The 26,803-nt window shown below is 42.2% G+C and overlaps 1 protein-coding gene across 1 annotated transcript; it reads right to left on the bottom strand.

The window, feature by feature from the left end:
* Positions 1-1,832: 1,832 nt before the first annotated feature.
* Positions 1,833-25,203, bottom strand: cratb (carnitine O-acetyltransferase b). The gene is made up of 15 exons (XM_014142021.3): positions 24,717-25,203; positions 19,558-19,782; positions 19,200-19,318; positions 17,412-17,465; positions 16,857-17,010; positions 15,248-15,422; positions 13,786-13,876; positions 13,506-13,593; positions 13,199-13,299; positions 12,881-13,000; positions 10,906-11,028; positions 10,148-10,283; positions 8,970-9,032; positions 8,743-8,880; positions 1,833-3,908 (listed from the first exon to the last, which is right to left on the bottom strand). The coding sequence occupies exons 1-15, from the start codon at positions 24,765-24,767 to the stop codon at positions 3,705-3,707; spliced, it is 1,842 nt and encodes a 613-aa protein (XP_013997496.1). The 5' UTR covers positions 24,768-25,203; the 3' UTR covers positions 1,833-3,704.
* Between the last annotated feature and the right edge of the window lie 1,600 nt (positions 25,204-26,803).

The following is a 26,803-nucleotide window of genomic DNA, read 5'->3' as shown; positions in this document are numbered from 1 at the left end:
TTATTGTAAACAAGTTTGTAGCTCACAGACAGTACATACTCAAATGATAATTCAAGTCAAGATCTGCTGAATTTTTCCCGAATGTAGCCTGGTCATCATACCAAAATACAACTATTGAATGTGTCGCTCAGTTACTATTTTGCTCACCCACAAAATTACATCTTCACACAGTATTTCCATTTAAAATGGGCTTTACTGTAGTGGGGTAATAATTATCATATACAGTACCAGTCAAAAGTTTGGACAGACCTACTTATTCAAGGGTTTTTCTTTATTTTTATTATTTCCTGGTCGAATTGCTGCAAAGAAACCACCAGTGGTGGAAAAAGTACCCAATTTTCATACTTGAGTAAAAGTATAGATACCTTAAAAGAAAAGGACTCAAGTAAAAGTAAAAGTCACCCAGTAAAATACTACTTGAGTAAAAGTCTAAAAGTATTTGGTTTTAAATGTACTTAAGATTCAAAAGTAAAAGTATAAATCATTTAAAATGTCTTATATTAAGCAAACCAGAAGACACAATTTTCTTGTGTTTTAAATTTACGGATAGTCAGGGTCACAGTTCAACACTCAGACATAATTTACAAATGAAGCATTTGTGTTTAGTGAGTCTGCCAGATCAGAGGCAGTAGGGATGACCAGGGATGTTCTCTTGATAAGTTCGTGAATTAGACAATTGTCCTGTCCTGCTAAGCATTCCAAATGTAACGAGTACTTTTGGGTGTCAGGGAAAATGTAAGGAGTAAAAAATACATTATTTTCTTTAGGAATGTAGTGGAGTAAAAGTAGTCAAAAACATAAATAGTAAAGTACAGATACCCCAAAAAACGACTTAAGTAGCACTTAAAAGTATTTTTACTTAAGTACTTTACACCTGTGGAAACCACTACAAAAGGACACCAATAAGAAAAGACTTGCTTGGGCCAAGAAACACGAGCAATGGGCAGTAGACCGGTGGAAATCTGTCCTTTGGTCTGATGAGTCCAAATTTGATATTTTTGGTTCCAACTGCTGTGTCTTTGTGAGACGCAGAGCAGGTGAACGAATGATCTCCGCATGTGTGGTTCTTACCGTGAAGCTTGGAGGAGAGGTGATATTGTGGAGGTGCTTTGCTGCTGACACTGCCAGTGATTTATTTACAATTCAAGGCACACTTAACCAGCATGGCTACCACAGCATTCTGCAGCAATATGCCATCCCATCTGGTTTGTGCTTAGTGGGACTATCATTTTTTTTTAAACAGGACAATGACCCAACACACCTCCAGGCTGTGTAAGGGCTATTTGCCCAAGGAGAGTGAGGGAGTGTTGCATCAGATGACCTGGCCTCCGACATCACCTGACCTCAACCCAATTGAGATGGTTTGGGATGAGTTGGACCGCAAAGTGAAGGAAAAGCACCCAACAAGTGCTCAGCATATGTGGGAACTCCTTCAAGACTGTTGGAAAAGCATTCCTCATGAAGCTGGTTGAGAGAATGCCAAGCGTGTGGAAAGCTGTCATTAAGGCAAAGGGAGGCTACTTTGAAGAATCTAAAATCTATTTTGATTTGTTGAACACTGTTTTGGTTACATGATTCCATACGTGTTATTTCATAGTTGATGTCTTCACTATTATTCTACAATGTAGAAAATAGTAAAAATAAAGAAAAAACCCTTGAATGAGTCCAAACTTTTGACTGGTACTGTATGTATATTATATTTATCCCACATGCGACTCGTAGTACGACTAAGCAAAATAGCCCACTAAATGAACTCCAGAAGATAAATAGCAACATGCAAGAACACTATAGAGTTACAGTAATAGGCAATCAAGAAATGTCTAAGAAAGGAATTCTAAATACAAGTGTATTTAATTACTTTGTAAAATGAATGAATTCACACACAAGGCATAAAGCTTAAGTTACAAGGCAATACTGACATTAACAAAGCATATATACTGAACAAAAATATAAATGGAACATGCAACAAGGATTTTACTGAGTTACAGTTCACATAAGGAAATCAGTCAATTGGATTCATTCATTAGGCCCTAATGACTGGGCAGGGGTGCAGCCATGGGTGGGCCTGGGAGGGCATAGCCAGGCCCACCCACTGGGGAACCAAGACCTGCCAATCAGGATTTTTTCCCCACAAAAGGGCTTTATTACAGACAGAAATACTTTAGTTTCATCAGCAGTCCGGGTGGCTGGTCTTAGACGATCCTGCAAGTGAAGAAGCCAGATGTGGAGGTCCTGGGCTGGCGAGGTTACGCGTGGTTTGCGCTTGTGAGGCCAGTTGGACTTACTGACAAATTCTTTAAAACAACATTTGAGGTGGCTTATGATAGAGAAATTAACATTAAATTCTCTGGCAACAGCTCTTGTGGACAGTCCTGCAGTCAGCATGCCAATTGCACACTCCCTCAAAACTTGAGACATCTGTGGCATTGTGTTGTGTGACAAAACTGCACACATTAGTGGCCTTTTATTGTCCCCAGTACAAGGTGTACCTGTGTAATGATCATGCTGCTTAATCAGCTTCTTGATATGCCACACCTGTCAGGTGGAGTGATTATCTTGGCAAAGGAGAAATGCTCACAAATAGGGATGTAATTACATTTGTGTCCAAAATTTGAGTGAAATAAGCTTTTTGTGCATATGGAACATTTCTGGGATCTTTAATTTCAGCTCATAGGACCAACACTTTACATGTTGCGTTTATATTTTTGCTCAGTATAGATAGCATCAGTTATCCTCAGCGAAGAAGTTTGATATAATAATAATACTATAGTATCCATGTTTGGTATTAATCACACATTCAATAGTCAGTCCTCTGAATACTCAAACAGAGATGTACATTTTCTCCCCTCCGAGGGGGTATGGCTGACTAGTCCTTGGTTATTGTCCTTTCCTTGTGTTAGTGGACAATTTGCCATGCAGGTCCAGGTGAGAGAGCACATAAATTAGGGCCAAGCCTACATGAGTTTACTAACAAAACTGGACAAGCTGGGGCATGAAGATTAGAGCTCTGCTGAACAAAATAGCAGAATTACATTCATTTCAAAGTGAATAAAAGGAACTGCATTACAAAAGCACAGGAAGAAACACAGAACTGATGTGCATCCAGGGGGAGCTCAACAGTACTCAGAGTTCCAGCTTTATGCAGATATAGGCATGGTTTGTTAACATTTGGTCTTTTTCAGGAATCTGCCCACAAATTGAAAAAGTAATAGTCAGATTGGACGGTTGACAGACACTCTCATTGGACTGCCAAAGCATTGCAGCAAACAAGATGCCAAATTGCATACAAACACAGATGGTATTAGATAACATACAGTGAAATCTATTTCGTTGCCGGTTAATAAAGCATTAGAAACCTCTAGCCAGACAAACCTAGCTTATTAAGTAGTCTGCTACGGCCTTTAAAAGGAGGGACACAAAACAGATCTAACAATAGTTTTCAATTGCCCTTAAGTACAAACAGTAACATAAACCTAGCAGCAATGCTAGAACATACAACAAAGGCCAAATATTCCTTTTATCAAAGCATTAGCACCTCACTCATGTTTTTCATTTAAGTCCTGGATTATATTCATTACGGCACACAACAGAAAACGTTTTGAAGAAACATGAGCGTTTCTTATTGGACAAGAGCTGGTTTTGTCAGTTTTCTTATATTTCTTGCCTAATGAATACACACTCCTGTTGAGTCAGATAGCACAGCACTATACAGTGGGCTGCAGTAGCTCCTGGAGCTGGCAGAGGGTGCTGTGCAGTGTGGCAGCCAGTGTCTCAGCCTGGGTTTCCTCACAGCAGTTGAAGGCTGTTACGGAGAAGTGGACATGGTCCGACTGGGGGTTGTAGCACACAGCGTATCCGTCGGGAACGAGAGGTCCGAAACACATCACGCTGTCTGTGTTTGCAGGCACCTAGTGTAAGAGGTTTAATGTAGTTGAGAAGTTGGAGAGAAGAGAAGGAAGACAGGGTATAAAGTTACTTTCACATATGTCGCAAAATAAATGCATTTTTTACAGATCAAACAATTTACTTTAAATTGGTTAGCACAATAGTTCCCTAAATGTGTGTCTTGCAAACATTTCTGAACATGGTACCCAAAAGACGATAGGTGTTATTAACAAAAAAAAAAAAAAATGTAATTGCCATACATTAGGTAAAAGCCTTTAAAAAAAACATACATACATACTTGCAGATCTGCAACTTGTTTAGCAACTTTAGAACTCAGCCCTACACCAGAACTGTGGACACTATTCTGGTAAAAGGGCTCAATCGCAAAGCTTTACAATGTAGTGAGCTTAACACCACTCGACGCTTGGCATTGCTCATGGTGAACTTGGGCATGTGTGTAGCTGCTCAGAAATGGAAACCCATTTCATGAAGCTCGGTAGTGAGTGTTGCAACTGAGGACCAACTATTTGTACATGCTGTGCTCTTCAGCACTCGGCAGTCCCGTTCTGTGAGCTTGTGTGGCCTACCACTTTGCGGCTGAGCCGTTGTTGCTCCTAGATATTTCCACTTCAAAATAACAGCACTTGCAGTTGATCGGGCCAGCTCTAGCGGGGCAGAAATTTGACGAACTGACTTGTTGGAAAGGTGGCATCCTATGATGGTGCCACGTTGAACATCACTGAGCTCTTCAACAGTAAGGCCATTCTACTGCCAACATTTGTCTATGGAGATTGCATGGCTGTGTGCTCGATTTTATACACCTGTCAGCAACGGGTGTGGCTGAAATAGCCAAATCCACTCATTTGAATGGGTGTTCACATACTTGTGTGTGTGTGTGTGTGTGTGTGTATAGTACCAGTCAAGGGGTTTTCATTAATTTTACTACTTTCTACATTGTAGAATAATAGTGAAGACATCACAACATCACAATGCTTGCTCTTTCTTCATAGAGGATGACGTTATGCCCTGGACACCTTATGTGAATTGATTGCCCCCCATCTATCTTCTGAGCTCGTGCTACTAGGTGTTCTAAACTGGGACATGCTTAACACCCCGGCCATCATACAAGCTAAGCTTGATGCCCTCAATCTCACACAAATTATCAATGAACCTACAAGGTACAACCCCAAATCCGTAAACACGGGCACCCTCATAGATGTCATCCTAACTAACTCGCCCTCCAAATACACCTCTGCTGTCTTCAATCAAGATCTCAGCGATCACTGCCTCATTGCCTGCATCCGTAATGAGTCTGCGACCAAACGACCACCCCTCATCACTGTCAAACGCTCCCTAAAACACTTCAGCGAGCAGGCCTTTCTAATCGACCTGGCCGGGGTACCCTGGAATGACATTGACCTCATCCCGTCAGTAGATGATGCCTGGCTATTGTTTGAAAGTGCCTTCCTCACCATCTTAAATAAGCATGCCCCATTCCAAAAAAGTTGAACTAGGAATAGATAGTCCTTGGTAGTCCTTGGCTCACTCCAGACCTGTCTGCCCTTGACCAGCACAAAAACATCCTGTGGCGTTCTGCATTAGCGTCGAATAGCCCCCGTGATATGCAACTTTTCAGGGAAGTTAGGAACAAATATACACAGGCAGTTAGGAAAGCTAAGGCTAGCTTTTTCAAACAGAAATTTGCATCCTGTAGTACTAACTCAAAAAAGTTCTGGGACACTGTAAAGTCCATGGAGAATAAGAGCACCTCCTTCCAGCTGCCCACTGCTCTGAGGCTAGGAAACACTGTTACCACCAATAAACCCACTATAACTGAGAATTTCAATAAGCATTTTCTCTTCGGCTGGCCATGCTTTCCACCTGGCTACCCCTACCCCGGTCAACTGCCCGGCATCCTCCACAGCAACCCGCCAAAGCCCCCACCATTTCTCCTTCACCCAAATCCAGATAGCTGATGTTCTGAAAGAGCTGCAAAATCTGGACCCCTACAAATCAGCCGGGCTAGACAATCTGGACCCTCTCTTTTTAAAATTATCTACCGAAATTGTTGCAACCCCTATTACTAGTCTGTTCAACCTCTCTTTCGTATCGTCTGAGATTCCCAAAGATTGGAAAGCTGCCGCGGTCATTCCCCTCTTCATAGGGGGTGACACTCTAGACCCAAACTGCTACAGACCTATATCTATCCTACCCTGTCTTTCTAAGGTCTTTGAAAGCCAAGTTAACAAACAGATTACCGACCATTTCGAATCCCACCGTACCTTCTCCACTATGCAATCTGGTTTCAGAGCTGGTCATGGGTGCACCTCAGCCACGCTCAAGGTCCTAAACGACATCATAACCACCATCGATAAGAAACAATACTGTGCAGCCGTATTCATCGACCTGGCCAAGGCTTTCGACTCTGTCAATCACCACATTCTTATTGGCAGACTCAACAGCCTTGGTTTCTCAAATGATTGCCTCGCCTGGTTTACCAACTACTTCTCTGATAGAGTTCAGTGTGTCAAATCGGAGGGCCTGTTGTCCGGACCTCTGGCAGTCTCTATGGGTGTGCCACAGGGTTCAATTCTCGGGCTGACTCTCTTCTCTGTATACATCAATGATGTTGCTCTTGCTGCTGGTATTCTCTGATCCACTTCGACGCAGACGACACCATTCTGTATACTTCTGGCCCCTCTTTGGACACCGTTAACTAACCTCCAGATGAGCTTCAATGCCATACAACTCTCCTTCCGTGGCCTCCAACTGCTCTTAAATTCAAGTAAAACTAAATGCATACTATTCAATCGATCACTGCCCACACAGCATCACTACTCTGGACGGCTCTGACTTGAATACGTGGACAACTACAAATACCTGGGTGTCTGGTTAGACTGTAAACTCTCCTTCCAGACTCACATTAAGCATCTCCAATCCAAAATTAAACCTGCAACCGGCTTCCTATATCGCAACAAAGCATCCTTCACTCATGCTGCCAAACATACCCTCGTAAAACTGACCATCCTACTGATCCTCGACTTCAGTGATGTCATCTATAAAATAGCCTCAAACACTCTACTCAACAAATTGGATGCAGTCTATCACAGTGCCATCCGTTTTGTCATCAAAGCCCCATACACTACCCACCATTGCGACCTGTACGCTCTCATTGGTTGGTCCTCGCTTCATACTCGTCGCCAAACCCACTGGCTACAGGTTATCTACAAGTCTCTGCTAGGTAAAGCCCAGCCTTCCCTGTGGCTCAGTTGGTAGAGCATGGTGTGTGCAACGCCAGGGTTATGGGTTCGATTCCCACGGGGGCCCAGTACAAAAAAATCAAAGTATGTATTCACTACTGTAAGTCGCTCTGGATAAGAGCGTCTGCTAAATGACTAAAATGTAAATGTTATCTCAGCTCACTGGTCACCATAGCAGCACCCACTCGTAGCACACGCTCCAGCAGGTATATCTCACTGGTCACCCCCAAAGCCAATTCCTCCTTTGGTCGTCTTTCCTTCCAGTTCTATGCTGCCAATGACTGGAACAAACTGCAAAAATCTCTGAAGCTGGAGACTCATATCTCCCTCACTAGCTTTAAGCACCAGCTGTCAGAGCAGCTCACAGATCACTGCACCTGTACATAGATGGGCTATCTACCTACCCCATACTGCATTTAATAATCTTGCTCCTTTGCACCCCAGTATCCCCACTTGCACATTCATCTTCTGCACATCTACCATTCCAGTGTTTAATTGCTATATTGTAATTACTTCGCCACCATGGCCTATTTATTGCCTTAACTCCCTTATCTTACCTCATTTGCACTCACTGTATATAGACTTTTTGTTTTACTGTATTATTGACTATGTTTTGTTTATTCCATGTGTAACTGTGTTGTTGTATGTGTCGAATTGCTATGCTTTATCTTGGCCAGGTCGCAGTTGCAAATGAGAACTTGTTCTCAACTAGCCTACCTGGTTAAATAAAAGTTAAATAAAAATAATAAATTAAATGAGCTGGCCAATCAGCAGTCTACTTGCGTTAATATTTTTAATTTAGAGATATACACCCATACCATTCTGGGGGAACGGGCATGGGGCTCCGGGAGGGAGGGGTTGGAGGCCGGTAGCCTAGCCATGGAGGCCGGTAGCCTAGTGGTTAGAGCGTTGGGCCAGTAATCAAAAGGTTTCTGGATCTAATCCCCGAGCTGACAAGGTAAAAATCTGTCATTCTGCCCCTGAGCAAGGCAGTTGATCCACTGTTCCCCCGGCACCAAAGACGTGGATGTTGATTAAGGCAGCACGCCGCACCTCTCTGATTCAGAGGGGTTGGGTTAAATGCGGAAGACACATTTCAGTTGTACAACTGACTAGGTATCCCCCTTTCCCAATGATTGCTTATGTCAGTATGAAAGAAGTCCTATTTGAGAATTTGTTCCCCCACCTGAAGAATGAAATTGTTATGTCATATCATTAATATGTGAAAACCAATGAAAATATTTAACTTAAAAGCCAATTCTCACTCAACCCAATTAAGAATGAATATGCATAGCCTGCATAGCCCATTCATGAATAGCCAAGCCCATTCATTCGAATTAATTTATTACATGAATGACTTGAATACAATGACAAATCCCTGATGTAAACAGGATTATCTGGCTAGATCGATGGCACTGTGTTGACTTTGATAAGCTACAAGTGCGCACAAAAATACCATACTACATGTAAATAGAGAGGGACACAGACCCAATATAATATTGCATTATCCGACACTCACCTTTAGATTACATAATTATATCCTGTCATTGGAATGAATGTTGCAATCTTGTCAACTTCCACTGGAGTTGTATTTTACCTGTCCTGTTCTCAGTTTCCAGTGGGTGGCCAGCCCATAAGCAGTGTCCATGAACAGTCTGGGCACGCTCAGTCCCTCCTCGATGGCCTGAAGCTTCAAGCCCAGCAGGTGGCGGTCGATGGATTGTCCTTTGAGCGCCTAATTTAGAAAGGTCAGAAGTTATTAGATGACAGAAAAGTGAAACAAATTACTAAGATGATGGCAGCAGAAGCAATGGGTGTAGTCACCTGATCAGTTAGAGTGACGTAGGTCTCTATGGCCTCTCTGAGTAATTCCAGCTTTGCCTCTCTCTGCAACACACAAATAGAGCGTCAAGACGCATCAACAATGTCAATTAATAGAAATCCCCTGTAAAGCTGCCATGTATTGTTGGCTTTGTTAATAACTGCAAGTAGTTGTTTTTCTCAGCCACCCACGAAACAAGAGATTGTGTTGTGCCTTCGCCTGATCAAAACACCCATTAAAGCTAGAATCCGTAATAATTTGTAAATCACCGTGTCCATTTGGGATAATACAACAGACTTACTGCAAACAAAAACTATTTTTGAATCACCTGCGGTCGCGAAATGGGCTTTTGAGATCATTGTCAGTGCACATTTGTTGACAATCCTTGCTAGTTTGTAAGTTATTTACCCAGTTATAGCTAATTTATGGTCAGCAAACAGGGTTCGTACGGTCATGAAAATCCTGGAAAAGCCATGGTTTGTCACCTGCGTATGCCAGTGCGAGTGGGCCGGAGGAGAGAGACATAGCAACATAATAATGATAAACAGGCTAACTAGATAACCAATTCAAAAATATTGTGTTGCCTGGATAGGTTGTCAGTAATTACCTATTCAGCTGTTAGCATGTATTAATGTCATTGTCATGTCCTAAAAAATGTTTCACGGGCACGCAATTGACAAACGGGTGCGTTACCAATGCTACATACTCATGTTGTAAAACCATCTCTCAAGCGCTCAATATTGGGACTTGAGAAATAAACCTGCCACGGTTGAAAAGCTGTGATTCCCCTGTAATCAACATTGTTCAAAATATTCTTCAAATTAGCCAAAAAGACAAATAACTCACATGCTGTCAATTAGATCTCTGGAATATTTTAGCCTTACAAGATTATAGACAAACATGTCTTAGTTACCTTGCTTTGAAGTAGCCTACCTTAGTCATTTGATCCCTAATTCATTGAATGAGGGAATTATTTTATAAAGAAAGTATTTGGTTGTAATATTTTATATAGGCTACCAAGGGTGGCCAACCATCCTCCAGGAGAGCCTTAAAGGGTTAGTGTTGTATTTTGAGACAGGTTTGAATATGCAAAGAAGCCAACAGGCAGAGGGTAGCCTACACTTTGGTCTGATTCTCTATGGTAATAATAATTGATTTTATTTAGTAAAGTGCTTCTCACCGTGATAGAGGGGTCATCAAAGGTAAGCACAAACTTGAGCATTTGATTGGTGGGAGAGCGGATGTAGTCTGTGCGCCCCCCTCGAAACATCCTCTGGGAGGCAATGTCACAGGAGGCACAAACCTCATTGTGAACTCTGATGGAGAAAAGGTGAAAAGGGAGAGCAGGGGTGCGTTCAGTTTGCTTTAACATTTGCTGTGTTGCGTGATGTTTTGAACTGAATTACACGTTTCCCTAAAATAGTGTGCACCGTTCATCAATAACCTTTAAAGTACGCTTGCTCCTGTTTGGTGGGTGCGGCCTTATCAACATGGGTGTGACCATCTGAAATAGCAAAACTCATGCAGCACACCATATGTACGGTAACTGCCCCCTGGGCCACCATAATCAATGTTTTTTTCCAACTGGTCATTCAGTACAGTACCTGTTCAGTTGAATTCAACATTGCAAACAGTTCTGTTGTACTGAACGCAACCCAAGTATTGAATTTGGACACAGTGATTGTTGTTAATCAGAACTAATTTACAAAATTGAAAATGCAGATATTCCAGTCAGAATTTTGGCTGCCAAGAACATTTATTGTCTCAGTTATTAACCACGAGAATAGAATGCTTCTTGTGTGAAAATGTACTAGCATGTCTATGAAAATCAGTACCACAGTTTGAAAACATGAACTGCACACATAATTTCCTTATTATTGCATATGGTATCCTAATTTGAGGCTGAATGCCCTTTGTATGTGATTCCTATGAGCTCACTTGTAGTAGGCCAGCTGCAGTGCCACCTGGATGAAGGAGTTGGGACTCAGGTTGTGCTGTTTGGGCAACTCCTTCCCAAACCTCTGGAAGTTGAAGCAGCGGATATCCAGGTCGTTGATCAGTCTGGGGGGGTATGACAAATTCATACTCCATTAATAAAGCATCAGAGTAGGAGAGCTGATCTAGGATCAGTTTTTGCTGTGTAGATTACAATGAATGGAACTGATCAGCTCTCTTGCTCAGACAATTTATGAATACAGGCCCAGGTTAGTTGTTGAATTCAAATTATAAAGATGACTCTTCACTTCATTGGGACAGAAATGTATCTATCGACAGTTGTCAGTTTAGCCACAGGATGGCAGCACATGTGCTGAACCCAGGAAAAAACAGCCAGCTCAGATCACAAACAATTACTTAAAATAGAATGAGTAGGTCAGGAGGCACCAAAGCCTTCTTACACTGCTGACCGTGTTTTGTCATGGTTACATCAACACTTAGGGCAGCTAATCGTGTTTACACTCCTCCATTTGCTTTGGTCCATGTCACTTTCATTTCAGCTGAGTCGTGTTGAAGTTCATAGCAAAGCAAACATTGACTACACAGAGGCCGGGTGCTTCTTATCATTGTCATTGTAGTATTGTATCACCATCTACACTTATGCACTCACAGTGTTAGTACTGTAGTCGGAGGTGTTGAACCAGTCAGTATGCGCACCATATTAAAACCCTTAAGAGTCTTGACACACCTGTGCGTCAATCTAATGAACATAAAAAAATCCCCATCAAAATCTGTCAGTTTAAGCTATTGATAGTACTGGATTGAGACACAGCCCATACAACAACAAAAAACTCTCGCCCTTCAACATCTACGGTGGAAAGTGGCAGAGCTACAGGGCTGTTTGTCAGAACAGAAGACATCCCGAAAATCAGTCTTTACAAAAACAGTTTGGTCTACTAACTGATATGTAAAATAAAAGCAATGCTTTTTACCCATTTTTCTTCCCAATTTCATGATAGCCAATTGGTAGTTAGTCTTGTTCCATTGCTGCAACTCCCGTACGGACTTGGGAGAAGCGAAGGTCGAGAGTCATGCATCTTCCGAAACACGACCCTGCCAAGCCGCACTGCTTCTTGACACACTGCTCACTTAACCCGGAAGCCAGCTGCACCAATGTGTCGGAGAAAACAGCTTACAACTGGTGACCGAAGTCAACGTGCATGCGCCCGGCCTGCCACAAGGAGTCGCTAGAGGCCATAGGGACAAGGACAAACCCTCCCATAACCCGGACGACGCTGGGCCAATTGTGCGCCACCTCATGAGTCTCCTGGTCGTGGCCGGCTGCGACACAGCCTGGGATCGAACCTGGGTCTGTAGTGACAATTGAGACCTCTGCACCACTTGGGGACCTCATGTGTTCTCTTTTTGACTCAAATATTTGCAATCAAATGCCAGAATCTCCTTAACTCTGCTTCCACTGGACATGCTACTGATTTCAAAACTCGGTCCTCCAGAAAGTGTAGAGCATTAGCAAAAATTTGCAGTTCTTCGTGATATCTTTCAAAAAAGCAGCATTATAATGGATTACCTACACATACTGACCAGCTCATGTTATAGACAGAAGCGTGCTACATGGCAGACCAATCCAAACTCATCTCTCTGCATGTCCAGCCCATCCGTTATCTCAGCCAATCATTGCTAGCGGGAAGGTTCCTGACTTTTTCCCGTGGCTACACCAACTAGGCTTGTAATTTCCCAATTGTATTTGTATTTACAGATGGCATACAAGTTTGTTATTAAAAATGCATTTAGATAAATAATAATTTACGTTCAAATGCCTCTCCTGTGTAGTGACGCACGACAAATGCCTAGTTTCCTGAAACGAGTCACATATTTAGATCAAATAAAGACTATGATATATAATAACACAGGAGTAATGAAACAATGCATGATAAATGCATAGGGAATGCAAACTCACATATCAAGGTTTTGCTTGGCATGCTCGATATCTCTCTTAATCTCACGGTCAATGTTGAAGTAAAGCTTCTTGGGCATCTGAAGGGGAATCAAAGGGGTTTTCTTTGGGTCCGGTTTCTTACTGCGGAGAGAAGAACGAGGGTAAATGTTAATTGGCATTGTGTGTTTTTTAATCAACTGACTGTTTTTCTTCCGATAAACCTCAACTACAAGTATTTTGAAACATGGGAAACTGAGATGAATACCGTATACATACAGTATGTAATTGAGCAAGTAATGCAGCAAATGTAGATAAGACCCCTCCCCTGTCTCATCTCACCAGTATTGTAGAATGTGATCCAGAAGAGTAGCTATTGGTGGACCTTCAGCCGTGGCCTGCTCATACAGAAGCCCCCATGAGCCATCCTCACCCACCACAAACTACAAGAGGAGGAATAGTGCAAGAGAAATCTAACTAATTAGTTTACCAACAATTGTTGCTCAGTCCATGATCATTTTTGTTTATTGATTTATTTTATTTCAGTGTTATACAGCATTTGGTGCCCAGCCCATATGGACTTACTTTTCATCAAGTATGTGATCTATGATTGGTTGGGTCATTTGGATAATTCTACTGCTTCAGTTACCTGCAGTGTTTTGTCAAACCAACGATTGCCGCTGTTCGAGTGTGTCCCGCCCCCATGCAGGATTTGAGCTGCCATGCGACTGGAGTACCTGTCAGTCAAAGTAACACAGAACTTCATGACTAATTAAATCTAATAACCCAAAAAGCATCAGTAATCAATGAAGTCCCTGGTGTGTCAAACATAACTGAGAAAAAAGTATTCATACTGTACAGCAACTTGCATTCAATTTGAAAAAATAGTAACATACAGGATGAGAGAAAAAAAATATTGTGACTCATACTTATCATCTGAGACCCTCATGACAGGAGAGTCCAGACACAAGGTGAAAAGTCCCTTCTCAATCGCTCGCACTGACTCCTTGTTCAATTTATCTGGGTAAGGATAAGAAAGGTTAAGAGGTAAAGCACTCCTTACTGAAGATAACAATACACTATGACTTCAGAGACCTAGAAACCGAAGTTCCCTCTAATAGTTTCAGCACTGAGCAAATTTCAGGTCTGCTGAGCGTGAAGGTGAACGTAGTGAAAATTCTGTGCAACTTCCAGCGCGTGTTTACTGTGAACACTGAGGCTGTACCTGCTTTAAGTAACAGTTTTAACAGTGGCCAAGTAGACTACTGTTGCCATTTGATCATAATGTAGACCTACCAGAGTGGCCTACCATCAAAAACAATGGAGAAAATGCATCCCATAACATTTTAACATGGAAATAACTGTTCTATCATTAAGCCTACAGTAGCAGCCAATGTGTTGTGCTCAATGTAGGCTTACATTCCATGAGACTTTTGAAAAAACATGCAGGGTTTGACATTAACCTGTTTATCCACTTGTCCTTCAGACAAGGTGACTGAAAATTGTTGCGTTAATTGATGCAAGAAACCACTTTACAAAATACTATTTATTATTATTCCCATATCATTATTACAGAGAATCAGACAAATTATGCTACCCTCTGCCTATTGGCTACTTAGCTTATTCAAGCCTGTCTCAAAATACACACAGCCCCTTTAAGACAAAAAAAAAAGCTATTTACCTGACTTTCTTTTCAAAGATGTCTAGAAATGTACACGTTTGTGTTCTTGTAGGAAGCAATCACTCCCCCATTGCTGACTACAAATGATTTATAACGGAGCTAATAACTCACTAACTAGCAAAGGATATGAACAAAATGTGCACATGTTGCTATATGCAGCTCTTGTTTTGATCACAAACCCAGCTGTAAACAGTCCAGTTCAAAGTAAATGGCACAGATCCACACAGGCCTACTGCAGCTCTGATCAGTTACGCCCACCGGTCTCTGTAGATTAATAAGGACTGAGTAGTGCGCAATATAATCCTACTCCGAAGCGTTCTGCATCCAGCAAAATATCTCACATAGTTAGTTTTGTTTCAGTAAGTTGCATTGAAAGGGACTTATATTGCATTGATTTGATCACAATTGCCACAGTAAAGGGAAACGATGATAGTGTTAACAGAGAAAACTCTAGAAAGTTGAGTGAAGTTTAATCTCATGCGTCTCTCCGTGGGCTGATATTTCATCTGTGCTCTGCGCGGCAGTCACTGGGAGCTGCGTGGCAGTCACTGGGAGTTGCGTGGCAGTCTCAGGGTTACTGTGCGTCCGTGCGGACATTACTAACATGTATTTGAAACAGTGTGGTCCTCTGCATCACACACCCTGGACGTCCCATACTCTGGGTATGTTTATGGGTATGTATAGTATAATGCTGTGCCTATCATGTCTACCTTTGAGCAGGCGGCTGTAGGCCTGGCCCCAGGTCTGGCGGTGCTCGCTGGTCAGGATGCCCATTGGCTCCTTGTCCGTCTTCCAGGACTCAGCCCTGATTCGCAGAAGCTGGGCGTGGATCTGGCTCTCTGTCATCCGAGAGCCATCACTGTTGTATACGTCCATCTGAAAGAACTGGGTGGGACAGAATAGAGGATTGAACTGTGATGTGGAAAAGCTAATCCATGCTTTTGTCACTTCAAGGTTAGATTACTGCAATGCCCTACTTTCAAGCTGCCCGGATATGGCACTAGGCCTAAATAAACTTCAGTTAGTGCAGAATACAGCTACTAGAATATTGACTAGAACCAAATAATTCCATCACATTATTCCTCTGGCTTGTGAGGTGGGGAGATCTTCATGGACTATACTCTGCCTTTGTTTTCAGGGTAGTAAGTGAGTGGTCTGTTGATATTCCTTAAGTGGTGTGGGGGCTGTGCTTTGGCAAAGTGGGTGGGGTGATATCTTGCCAGGTTAGCCCCGTCCGGGGGTAACTTCGGACAGGGCCTCCCGACCCCGCCCAGCTTTGATTCAAAGTAGCCTAGACAAAATCTGACCATAGAAACATAGAGGCAATTATTTTAGACTTCCACATGCCATTTAAACCAGTTGCCCATTTGTCATGTTCTATTGATTTTCAAATCAACTTTCTTTCATTGTCCAGTGGCCAAAGGCACAATAGTCATATTAGCAAACAATGCTAGTTGTTGCATCTTTAGATCTCCCTTCTAAATGTCTAATGGATATTTTCATCTATGTGACATGAAACCTGCTTGCATACGCTGTGCACTTTTGACAGTGTTTTCCGGCTAATTGCATTATGAAACAAACATTTGCGCATAGCTACACTTACGTGAATAATAGTTGATCAACATTCAAATGTCCAACGCCACATTTTCCTAACGAAAACCCTGTCTTAGGCATACCCTCACCAACTCCCCTCCCATAGGACCTGAGCCCTAGGACCGTGCCTCAGGACTACCTAGCTTGACGATTCATAGCTGTCCCTGTCCCAATTATTATACATTTTAAGTTTGGACTTAGGCGGCCCGAAAAAACCCTTAGGGCTTTTTCTATGCAGAAAAAGCTCTGCCCTCTATTGCCACCATGAATATTATTTGACCCTGCTGGTCATCTATGAACGTTTCAATGTCTTGAATTACTTTTAAACGTTAATGTACTCTTAAATCTACACCCAGAAGAGGACAGGCCACCCACAGCTCTGAGCCCGGATCCTCTTTAGGTTTCTTCCTAGGTTCCTGCCTTCTAGGGAGTTTTTCCTAGCCATTTTGCTTGTGAGTCTGCATTGCTTGCTCTAAGGGGTTTGAGGCTGGGTATCTGTAAAGCACTTTGACAACTGCTGTTGTAAAAAGGGCTTTATAAAATACATTTGCTTGGGTATCATTAATGTTGGGTATCATTGCCATGTTTATTAGTCTGTAATATGGGATTAATTGGAGCTGTCCCCTTCGCTCTGTGTAGCCGCTCTCATCTTGAAGAAAAAAATCATTAAATCCTCTTCTGACCCCAGCCATATAGTCAGTGATGCATATTGTGGGTCAAGCTCACCTGGTAGTTCCTCACCACTGTGATGTGGCGGGCACGGCTGTGATGGGTGATAGTGTCGTGTTTGCGGCCTGGGATCCGACAGGATGAGAAGAGGAGGGGAAAGAGCTCCATACAGAGTGGCTGGCCCCGCATGTACTCCACTGGCAGACGGCCACTGAGATACAGAGCGATGCAGAGAGAGAGATGCAGAGAGAGAGATGCAGAGAGAGAGGTGCAGAGAGAGAGGTGCAGAGAGAGAGGTGCAGAGAGAGAGGTGCAGAGAGAGAGATGCAGAGAGAGAGATGCAGAGAGAGAGAGCATACAGATACAGTTACTGACAATATGCCGTAATACATTTAGACTGGGTATATAAACCAAAGCATACAGGCCAACACAGAGGTTAAAACCCTAAAATAGCTGTGAGAGAGTGTCTGCAACCTAGGATACAAATATTGATATGGTTCACCATTTGGTGAAACATGACTTGGAAAAACTGGTCAGGAATATGTAGCTAATATTAAGGCTTCAGGTCTAAGACGGCGTATATGTACAGTACAATCATGAAATGGCACTTACTTGTCTACTACATTTTTGAAATCGAGTGCAGCAGCAATCAGCTTGGATGCAAACCTGGGTGGACACAAAAGATGTTAGAGAATGGCCCAGCCAGAGTACTGTTTGTTCAATGCAAATCAAACTTCACCTTGCAACATACTACTTTGTGCATTGTCATAAAATGGGGTGGAACTGTTCAAAGTTCCTCATATTTCCTACAACTATAGATAGGATATAGATGTATGAAATAACATTCGGAAAGTATTTAGACCCCTTGACTTTTTCCACATTTTGTTACGTTACAGCCTTATTCTAAAATGGATTCAATAGTTTATTTTCCCTTTATCAATCTACACAATACCCCTTAGTGACAATACAAAAACAGGTTTTTAGACATTTTTGCAAATTTATATTTACATATTTACTCAGTACTTTCTTGAAGCACCTTTGGCAGAAATTACAGCCTTGAGTCTTCTTGGGTATGACGCTACAAGCATGGCACACCTGTATTTGGGGAGGATCTCCCATTCTTCTCTGCAGATCCTTTCAAGCCCAGTCAGGTTGGATGGGGAGCGTTGCTGCACAGCTATTTTCAGGTTTCTCCAGAGATGTTCGATCAGGTTCAAGTCCGGGCTCTGGCTAGGCCACTCAAGGACATTCAGAGGCTGGTCCCGAAGCCACTCCTGCGTTGTCTTGGCTGTGTGTTTAGGGTCGTTGTCCTGTTGGAAGGTGAACCTTTGCTCCAGTCTGAGGTCCTGAGCGCTCTGGAGCAGGTTTTCATCAAGGATCTCACTGTACTTTGCTCCGTTCATCTTTCCCTCGATCCTGCCAAGTCTCCAAGTCCCTGCCGCTGAAAAACATCCCCACAGCATGATGCTGCCACCACCATGCTTCACCGTATGGATGGTGCCAGGTTTCCTCCAGACGTGACGCTTGGCATTCAGACCAAAGAGTTCCATCTTGGTTTCATCAGACAAGAGAATCCTGTTTCATGGTCAGAGTCCTTTAGGTGCCTTTTGGCAAACTCCAAGCTGGCTGTCATGTGCCTTTTACTGAGGAGTGGCTTACGTCTAGCCACTCTAGCATAAAGGCCTGATTGGTGGAGTGCTGCAGAGATGGTTGTCCTTCTGGAAGGTTCTCCCATCTCCACAGAGAAACTCCGGAGCTCTGTCAGAGTGACCATCAGGTTCTTGGTCACCTCCTTGATCAAGGCCCTTCTCCCCTGATTGCTCAGTTTGGCTGGGTGGCCAGCTCCAGGAAGAGTCTTGGTGGTTCCAAACTTCTTCCATTTAAGAATGATGGAGGCCACTGTGTTCTTGGGGACCTTCAATGCTGCAGAAATGTTTTGGTGCCCTTCTCCAGATCTGTGCCTCGACACAATCCTGTCTCGGAGCTCTACGGACAATTCCTTCGACATAATTTTGCTCTGACATGCACAGTCAACTCTGGGACCTTATATAGACAGGTGTGCGCCTTTCCAATCAATTGAATTTACCACAGGTGGACTCCAATCAACAGGGTGCACCTGAGCTCAATTTTGAGTCTCATAGCAAAGGGTCTGAAAACTTATGTAAATACAATCCGTTTAAAAAATTAAAAAATAAACATCTGTCAATAGTTGGACCGACTAAGTTGTTCTCACTCTGTAATCCACAGGTACAAATGCTGAGTGAGTGTACACCATCATCCAACCAGATTATGTCAACACTGGTGACTGTGTACATTCAGCAAATCAGCCTGCTCCTCTCTAGTATCTCACAGGCACATAGTGCATACAGCTATGCCAGTATTTTGCTGGCTGGCACTCACACAAGCTGGCCCCTCCAGTCTGAGAAGTCCCGCTTGGGCAGGGAGATGGCCGGGTTAGAATGCACGGGCAGGGGCTGTCTGCTCTCCAGGTACGCCCACTGCACCCACCAGTCGGATATCTACAGTAGAGGACAGGGGAAAGGACAACAGCAAAACAACTATCAATCATGCAGTACAGTCCAGAAAGGAGGGCAGCTGTGGAAAGACACTGAGCCATCAGAGTGAAACTCAAATTAGCACATGCATTGTGTGTACTATAAAGTGTCATCTAAAATCCAGCACCCCACTGATATTTTCTTATCTCAGTCTATTTACATTGGTTACAAATTTTGCATAATTTCCCACATTGTTCGCATACCCAATTGTTTGAGTGTTTAGCTCGTCTCTCCAGTCCCTCTTGAAGTTGCGGACCAAGTCCCCCCTCCCCGCAAAACTTTTGGATATTCTTGCGGGTGTGGACCAGCTCTTCTTCAGGTATCAGGGGCTCCAGGGCTCGTAGGTACCCCTGCAGAGTCTGGGCCAGCGGGGGCACCGGCTGGGCAGGCACCGAGAAGCATCTCTCCTGGCTGGATCCAGACACAACCTACATGTATGTCCAGATAAACAATGTTGAGTCTAGTCAGTATGAGTAATAAGATGAATTGATATTTGAACAAAAATTAAGTTTGAGCATATGTTATTTGGGTCACCCAGGGCTATTTTGGTGTCACCCACCTAAGGAGCGTAGGATCTGAAATACTCCATTTGATTCGTATTCACGGTCATTGTGTACGTTACCATACGTTGTCAACATTGCCACGCGGTGCATTCTGGGTACACTCCTACAAGGAGTCAATTGGGCGCTAGCTCAAAAACCCAACATTAGCATGAATTACGTGAACAAGAAGCACATCACAAACCTTTTCCGAGATGTGAGATAATTAACTTGTTCTCTGTAATATCGTATACCTTAGGCAGGTTTCTCGACCAATGCTGCATTCACAACATCTCATAATTTGGTAAATACAAGCATATGACTGGGAAATATCCACTTGAACGCCCCTCCAACTGTAATTACTAGAGGGAAACTTGTCCATCATCCCCGTGCTCCAAAGTATATGAAGCCTTTTGTTTATATACTCAAAGCTCCATTAGTAGCTTGTTTAACTACTATGGTAGTCTGTCAGGTACTCAGCAGGAAGGTCTGATTTCACAATTAAAACAAGGCCTCGATGGCAAAAAACTGGAGGCCTCTTAACCTTTAATGTTGTTATGCAAAAATACTAGCAAAATGCATAGCACTCAGAATTAAAAAAGGTTTTTACCAGGTATTGTTCATCCTGATCAGACAGGCTTTTAACATGGACGGTACATTTTAGATAATATACGACAACTACTAGAAATACTAGAATATGAAACATCTAAGAAGACAAGCCTGGTATTCATAACAGATTATGAAAAGGCCTTGGATAAAGTAAGATTGGATTTCATATATAAATGCCTGGATTTTTTCCATTTCGGTTAGTCTCTTATTCAATGGGTAAAATTAATGTATAGAAACCCCAGGTGTGAATAGTAAATACTTCAAAGAGTTTTGAACTGTTAAGAGGCGATAAACAAAAGGCCATCAAAATGCTAGCTATTAAAATCAGATAAAATAACAGAGGATTAGAATCCAAGGTTTAAAAACAAAGGTGTCCATGTATGCCGATGACTCAAGCTTTATATTAAGTCTGCGAGCTAGATCCCTGCAACGTCTCAAGAAAGATCTAGATAACTTTTCTGGCCTCGCGGGACTAAAACCTAATTACGATAAGCGTACCATATTATGCATCGGATCTTTAAAAAAAACTAATTTTACATTACCCTGCAGTTTACCTATAAAATGGGCTGACGGTGAAGTAGAAATACTTGGTATTCATAACTCATACAGTTGAAGTCGAAAGTTTACATACACTTAGGTTGGAGTCATTAAAACTCACTTTTCAACCACTCCACAAATTTCTTGTTAACAAACTATAGTTTTGGCAAGTCGTTTAGGACATCTACTTTGTGAATGACAAGTAATTTTTCCGACAACTGTTTACAGACAGATTATTTCACTTATAATTCACTGTATCACAATTCCAGTGGGTCAGAAGTTTACATACACTAAGTTGACTGTGCCTTTAAACAGCTTGGAACATTCCAGACAATTATGTCATGGCTTTAGAAGCATCTGATAGGCTAATTGACATCATTTGAGGCAATTCGAAGTTTACCTGTGGATGTATTTCAAGGCCTACCTTCAAACTCAGTGCCTCTTTGCTTGACATCATGGGAAAAACAAAAGAAATCAGCCAAGACCTCAGAAAAAAAAGTGTAGACCTCCACAAGTCTGGTTCATCCTTGGGAGCAATTTCCAAACGCCTGAAGGTACCACGTTCATCTGTACAAACAATAGTATAAACACCATGGGACCACGCAGCTGGCATGCGCGTTCTGTCTCCTAGAGACTAATGTACTTTTGTGCGAATAGTGCAAATCAATCCCAGAACAACAACAAAGGACCTTGTGAAGATGCTGGAGTTAACAGGTACAAAAGTATCTATATCCACAGTAAAACGAGTCCTATATCCACATAATCTGAAAGACCACTCAGCAAGGAAGAAGCCACTGCTCCAAAACCGCCATAATGAAGCCAGACTACGGTTTGCAACTGCACACGGGGACAAAGATCGTACTTTTTGGAAAAATGTCCTCTGGTCTGATGAGACAAAAATAGAACTGTTTGGCCATAATGACCATCATGATGTTTGGAGGAAAAAGGGGGAGGCTTGCAAGCCGAAGAACACCATCCCAACCGTGAAGCACAGGGGTGGAAGCATCATGTTGTGGGGGTGCTTTGCTGCAGGAGGGACTGGTGCACTTCACAAAATAGATGGCATCATGAGGCAGGAAAATTGTGTGGATATATTGAAGCAACATCTCAAGACATCAGTCAGGAAGTTAAAGCTTGGTCGCAAATGGGTCTTCCAAATGGACAATGACCCCAAGCATACTTCCAAAGTCGTGGCAAAATGGCTTAAGGACAACAAAGTCAAGGTATTGGAGTGGCCATCACAAAGCCCTGACCTCAATCCTATAGAAAATTTGTGAGCAGAACTGAAAAAGTGTGTGCGAGCAAGGAGGCCTACAAACCTGACTCAGTTACACTAGCTCTGTCAGGCAGAACGGGCCAAAATTCACCCAATTTATTGTGGGAAGCTTGTGGAAGGCTACCTGAAACATTTGACCCAAGTTAAACAATTTTTGGCAATGCTACCAAATACTCATTGAGTGTATGTAAACTTCTGACCCACTGGGAATGTGATGAAAGAAATAAAAGTTGAAATAAATCATTCTCTACTATTATTCTGACATTTCACATTCTTAAAATAAAAGTGGTGATCCTAACTGACCTAAGACAGGGAAGTTTTACTAGGATTAAATGTCAGGAATTGTGAGAAAAAAAAAGTTTAAATGTATTTGGCTAAGGTGTATGTTAACTTCCAACTTCAACTGTACATACACAAAATGAGCTCTCCACAATGAATTTCAATAGAAAACTAGTAAAAATAGACAAAATCCTATAACCATGGAGAGATAAATACCTGTCTATTTATGGGAAATTACAAAGATTAACTCCTTAGTCATATCTCAGTTTACCCACTTATGGCGCTAGCTACTCCTGACGATTTGTTTTTTCAAATCATATGAGCAAAAAATATTTCACTTTATCTGGGATGCTAAACCAGACAAGATAAAACGTGCCTATCTATATAATGAATATGAACTGGGTGGGTTGAGATTATTAAATATAAAAGCACTAAACCCCTCTCTAAAAGCGTCACTTAATACACAAGCTATACTTGAACTCAAAATGTTTCTCAAGTAGATTACTAAGAAAAGCTCATCCATTGTTTAAAAATGGCCTTTTTGCCGATTGCCATGTCTCATTTTCGATTAATTGAAAATGATACTTTGAAAAAAAGTATCTCTTTTTTTTTTTTAAACAAGCATTGCAGAGCTGGTTTCAATTTCATCCCCCAGAAAAGATAGAACAAATGTTATGGTTGAACTCAAATGTGTTGATTGATAAATTACCTGTACTTATGGAAAATATGTTTGAAAAGGGTATTTTGTTTTTAAATGTTATTGTAAATTGGAAGGGTAGAGTTGTGTCTTTCATGGAGCTATCGGAATTGTATGGGAAGGTCTGCTCAATCTAAGATTACAACCAATGGATTACAGCATTACCCCAAAAAATGGAGGCAGCAGGTGGCAGCGGGAGGAGGTAGGGAACTGGTTTGTCTGCCCAATATAAAGGATCAAAACTGTCTGAAGAACAAAAATAGGAAAGTATACCAGTTTCATTTGAGGACCAGGATGTTGACAGCTGTGTTATACAGATTACAACATAGCTGGGAAGATATTTATGATGTACCGATTCCATGGCACAGGCTGTATGAGTAAAACGCTGCAAGATTCAAGACTTCGTGCTTTTCAGCTAAAATCATTGTACAGAATTCTTGCCACCAAAAAAATGTTGATATTTGGGGCATACAACCACCGCAGCTCTGCAGATTTTGTTGTGAGGATACAGAATCAATAGACGATTTGTTCTGGTATTGCCCTCAAGTAGGGTTAGCATAACGTTAATATTAAATTGACCCTGGAAATAGAATTGTTGGGAGATCTGGAGAGACCTGGTCAGTCAAATACTTTTACGAAGAGTATTAGTAATTATCTTCAACTCGCAGTCTGTGGATTCTATTCAATAGACCCTAACAATCAATTTGAATCTATCAATTCCCCATTCCATATATCACCAATAGTACATTTACCGTTAATTCCTATGGTCTAATCTACAATGTTTGTTTGGTTATGGTAATGTATTAATATTATTATTTCAGTCTTATCGTTCTCATTTTCTTAACTATTTCTTGAACTGCATTGTTGGTTAAGGGCTTGTAAGAAAGCATTTCACGGTTAGGTCTACACCTGTTGTATGCAGCACATGTGACAAAAAGTTTGATTTGAAATACCAGTTGGAAGCATTCACATGCTTTGAACTAGTTGAGAAACTAAAAGTACAGCTATCATGCTCGTAAACAAATTGTTGCATTTAACTGCAGAAAAGTCATTTCCTTAGTAGATGACGTCTGGTCAGCATATGGGAGAAGAGCGTTCATTTAGATTTTCCGTAGAAGTATGTGGTAAATGCCACCTTCCCACTTGGTTATGAACACAGCATAAATACATTTTTCTGGAAAGGAAAACTAACTCATTTTGTAATTAATTATAGGTCATTTTCCATAGACATCTGGACAGTTTAAAGTATTTCTGGTAGGATGCAGGAAAAATAAGGGCGTTAGAGTGATGTGCCAATCAAAACATGACCAGCCAGAACATACCTAAATAGGAAGTTTGTAAGTACGTATGGGGGAGGTTCCCCATACCAAAACAACAGTATTACAATTTAAAAGGGTTTAACTATTCCGATAGCTTACGACTCACCCTAGACAGCCAAACTCTGCATGTTCTCGCAGTTATTTTTCTCAAAATCATCTCAACTCGCGAGCCACTCCTTTACCGGATCAAAGGCGCGAACGTTCTTGAACAAGTGACCGAGAAAGTGTTTTGGGAAAAATAGCTAGTTTACACTTTTCCTAAGTAGATAACCTGCTAAAATGTAGCCAGCTAGCTATCTAACTTGCTAACGACAAATGCCAGGTGAGTTTTCTTCGAGTCCTTGCATTAATTTTTGGGTGTCAAAGACTTTATTGTCCAACTGGTAAAAAGTTATCGTTCCAGGGTTGGAAACTTCGACGGGCTTTGACATGGCAGAAAATGGCAAACGCCAGTCGTCACGGTCCCTACAGAGCAGTGGTGAGCAATCTTGGGACTTTCGCAAAGAGTTCAGATTAATTTCTGTAGCTAAATCGACACGTGTCCAATGTTTCCGTAAACCAAACCCAAAGAGCTCCTACAGAACAATGAGATATTTCAGCGGATGTATAAATGTGAAGCATCCGCTTGGCGTTTCCACTCAACACCAAATATGGTAGTAAGAAGATGGATTTAGGCCGACATTCTGCAAATGTTGTAATCGATGAGACATTTGATTTCAATACAGTTCTGTTCCCAAAACTAACATATGCTATGAAAACAGTGGACTACGATTTGTAGACTTCACCCTTTGCAAAAGTTTTTTTAAATCGCGTTGTTGCACAAAGGTGAATTGAGTTATTGCACACGCGCACTTCAGGGTAGGCGTTCCCTAACGCACATAAGCAGATATATGCTAGAACACGGCAATAGGATCTCGCTAGCTCGTGCTTTGCTCTGCCCACCTCCTTGCTTGTTTTGCCCGCTATGACTCATGTGTTCCCATTGGAAACGACAGGCTGTGGGCTATCTTGCTTTACTGACAAAATCTGTGAAGCTCCTCACACGTCTTACTTACTGCCTCTTCTTCTGTGGATTTTATATGGCGGTTGGCAACCAACTTTAAGGTGCATTACCGCTTCCAACTGGACTGTAGTGTGGCTCAGAGAAGGTTCTTCTTATTCGGTGGTGTTATAGGGATAACTACACCCAACTACGGTGTATTGAGGCCCCCAACTGGATGGCGTGACGTTTTGATAACTGTGTAAATCTCTTTAGGACAAGGTGACTTTTATCAATATATTTGCCTGTATTTACCCCCTCAAAATGAAATGCTAACTGCTAATATGGCTATCATAAAGAACTACAAATACCACAATGAACTACAAACGCACGACTCCAACACCACCATTAAGTTTTGCCGATGACACATCAGTGGTAGTCCTGATCACCAACAATGACAAGACGGCATATAGGGACAAGGTCAAAGACCTGGCCGTGTGGTGCCAAGACAACAACCTCTCCCTCAACGTGGTCAAGACTAAGGAGATGATTGTGGACTACAGGAAAAGGAGGACCGAGCACTCCCCCATTCTCATCGACAGGGCTGTAGTGGAGCAGGTTGAGAGCTTCAAGTTCCTTGGTGTCCACATCACCAACAATCTAACATGGTCCAAGCACACCAAGACAGTCGTGAAGAGGGCACAACAAAACCTATTCCCCCTCAGGAGACTGAAAATAATTGGCATGGGTCACCACTGGGGCCAAGCTTCCTGCCATCCAGGACCTCTATACCAGGCGGCGTCAGAGGAAGGCCCTAAAAATTGTCAGACTCCAGCCACCCTAGTCATAGACTGTTCTCTCTGCTACCGCATGGCTAGTGGTACCGGAGCGCCAAGTCTAGGTCCAAGAGGCTTCTAAACAGCTTCTACCCCCAAGCCATAACGCCATAACGACAGTTTCCTCCTCTCATTTGTTGAATTCTGTAACCGTAAAAGCCTTGGTTTCATGCATGTTAACATTAGAAGCCTCCTCCCTAAGTTTGTTTTATTCACTGCTTTAGCACACTCTGCCAACCTGGATGTCCTAGCCGTGTCTGAATCCTGACTTAGGAAGACCACCAAAAACCCAGAAATTTCCATCCCTAACTAGAACATTTTCTGACAAGATAGAACTGCCAAAGGGGGCAGCGTTAGCCTGCAGAGTTCTGTCTTACT

Source organism: Salmo salar, chromosome 14 (assembly GCF_965601325.2).
Source record: "Salmo salar chromosome 14, fSalSal1, whole genome shotgun sequence".
Classification (NCBI taxonomy): Eukaryota; Metazoa; Chordata; class Actinopteri; order Salmoniformes; family Salmonidae; genus Salmo; species Salmo salar.
This window is presented reverse-complemented; position numbering and strand designations above follow the sequence as displayed.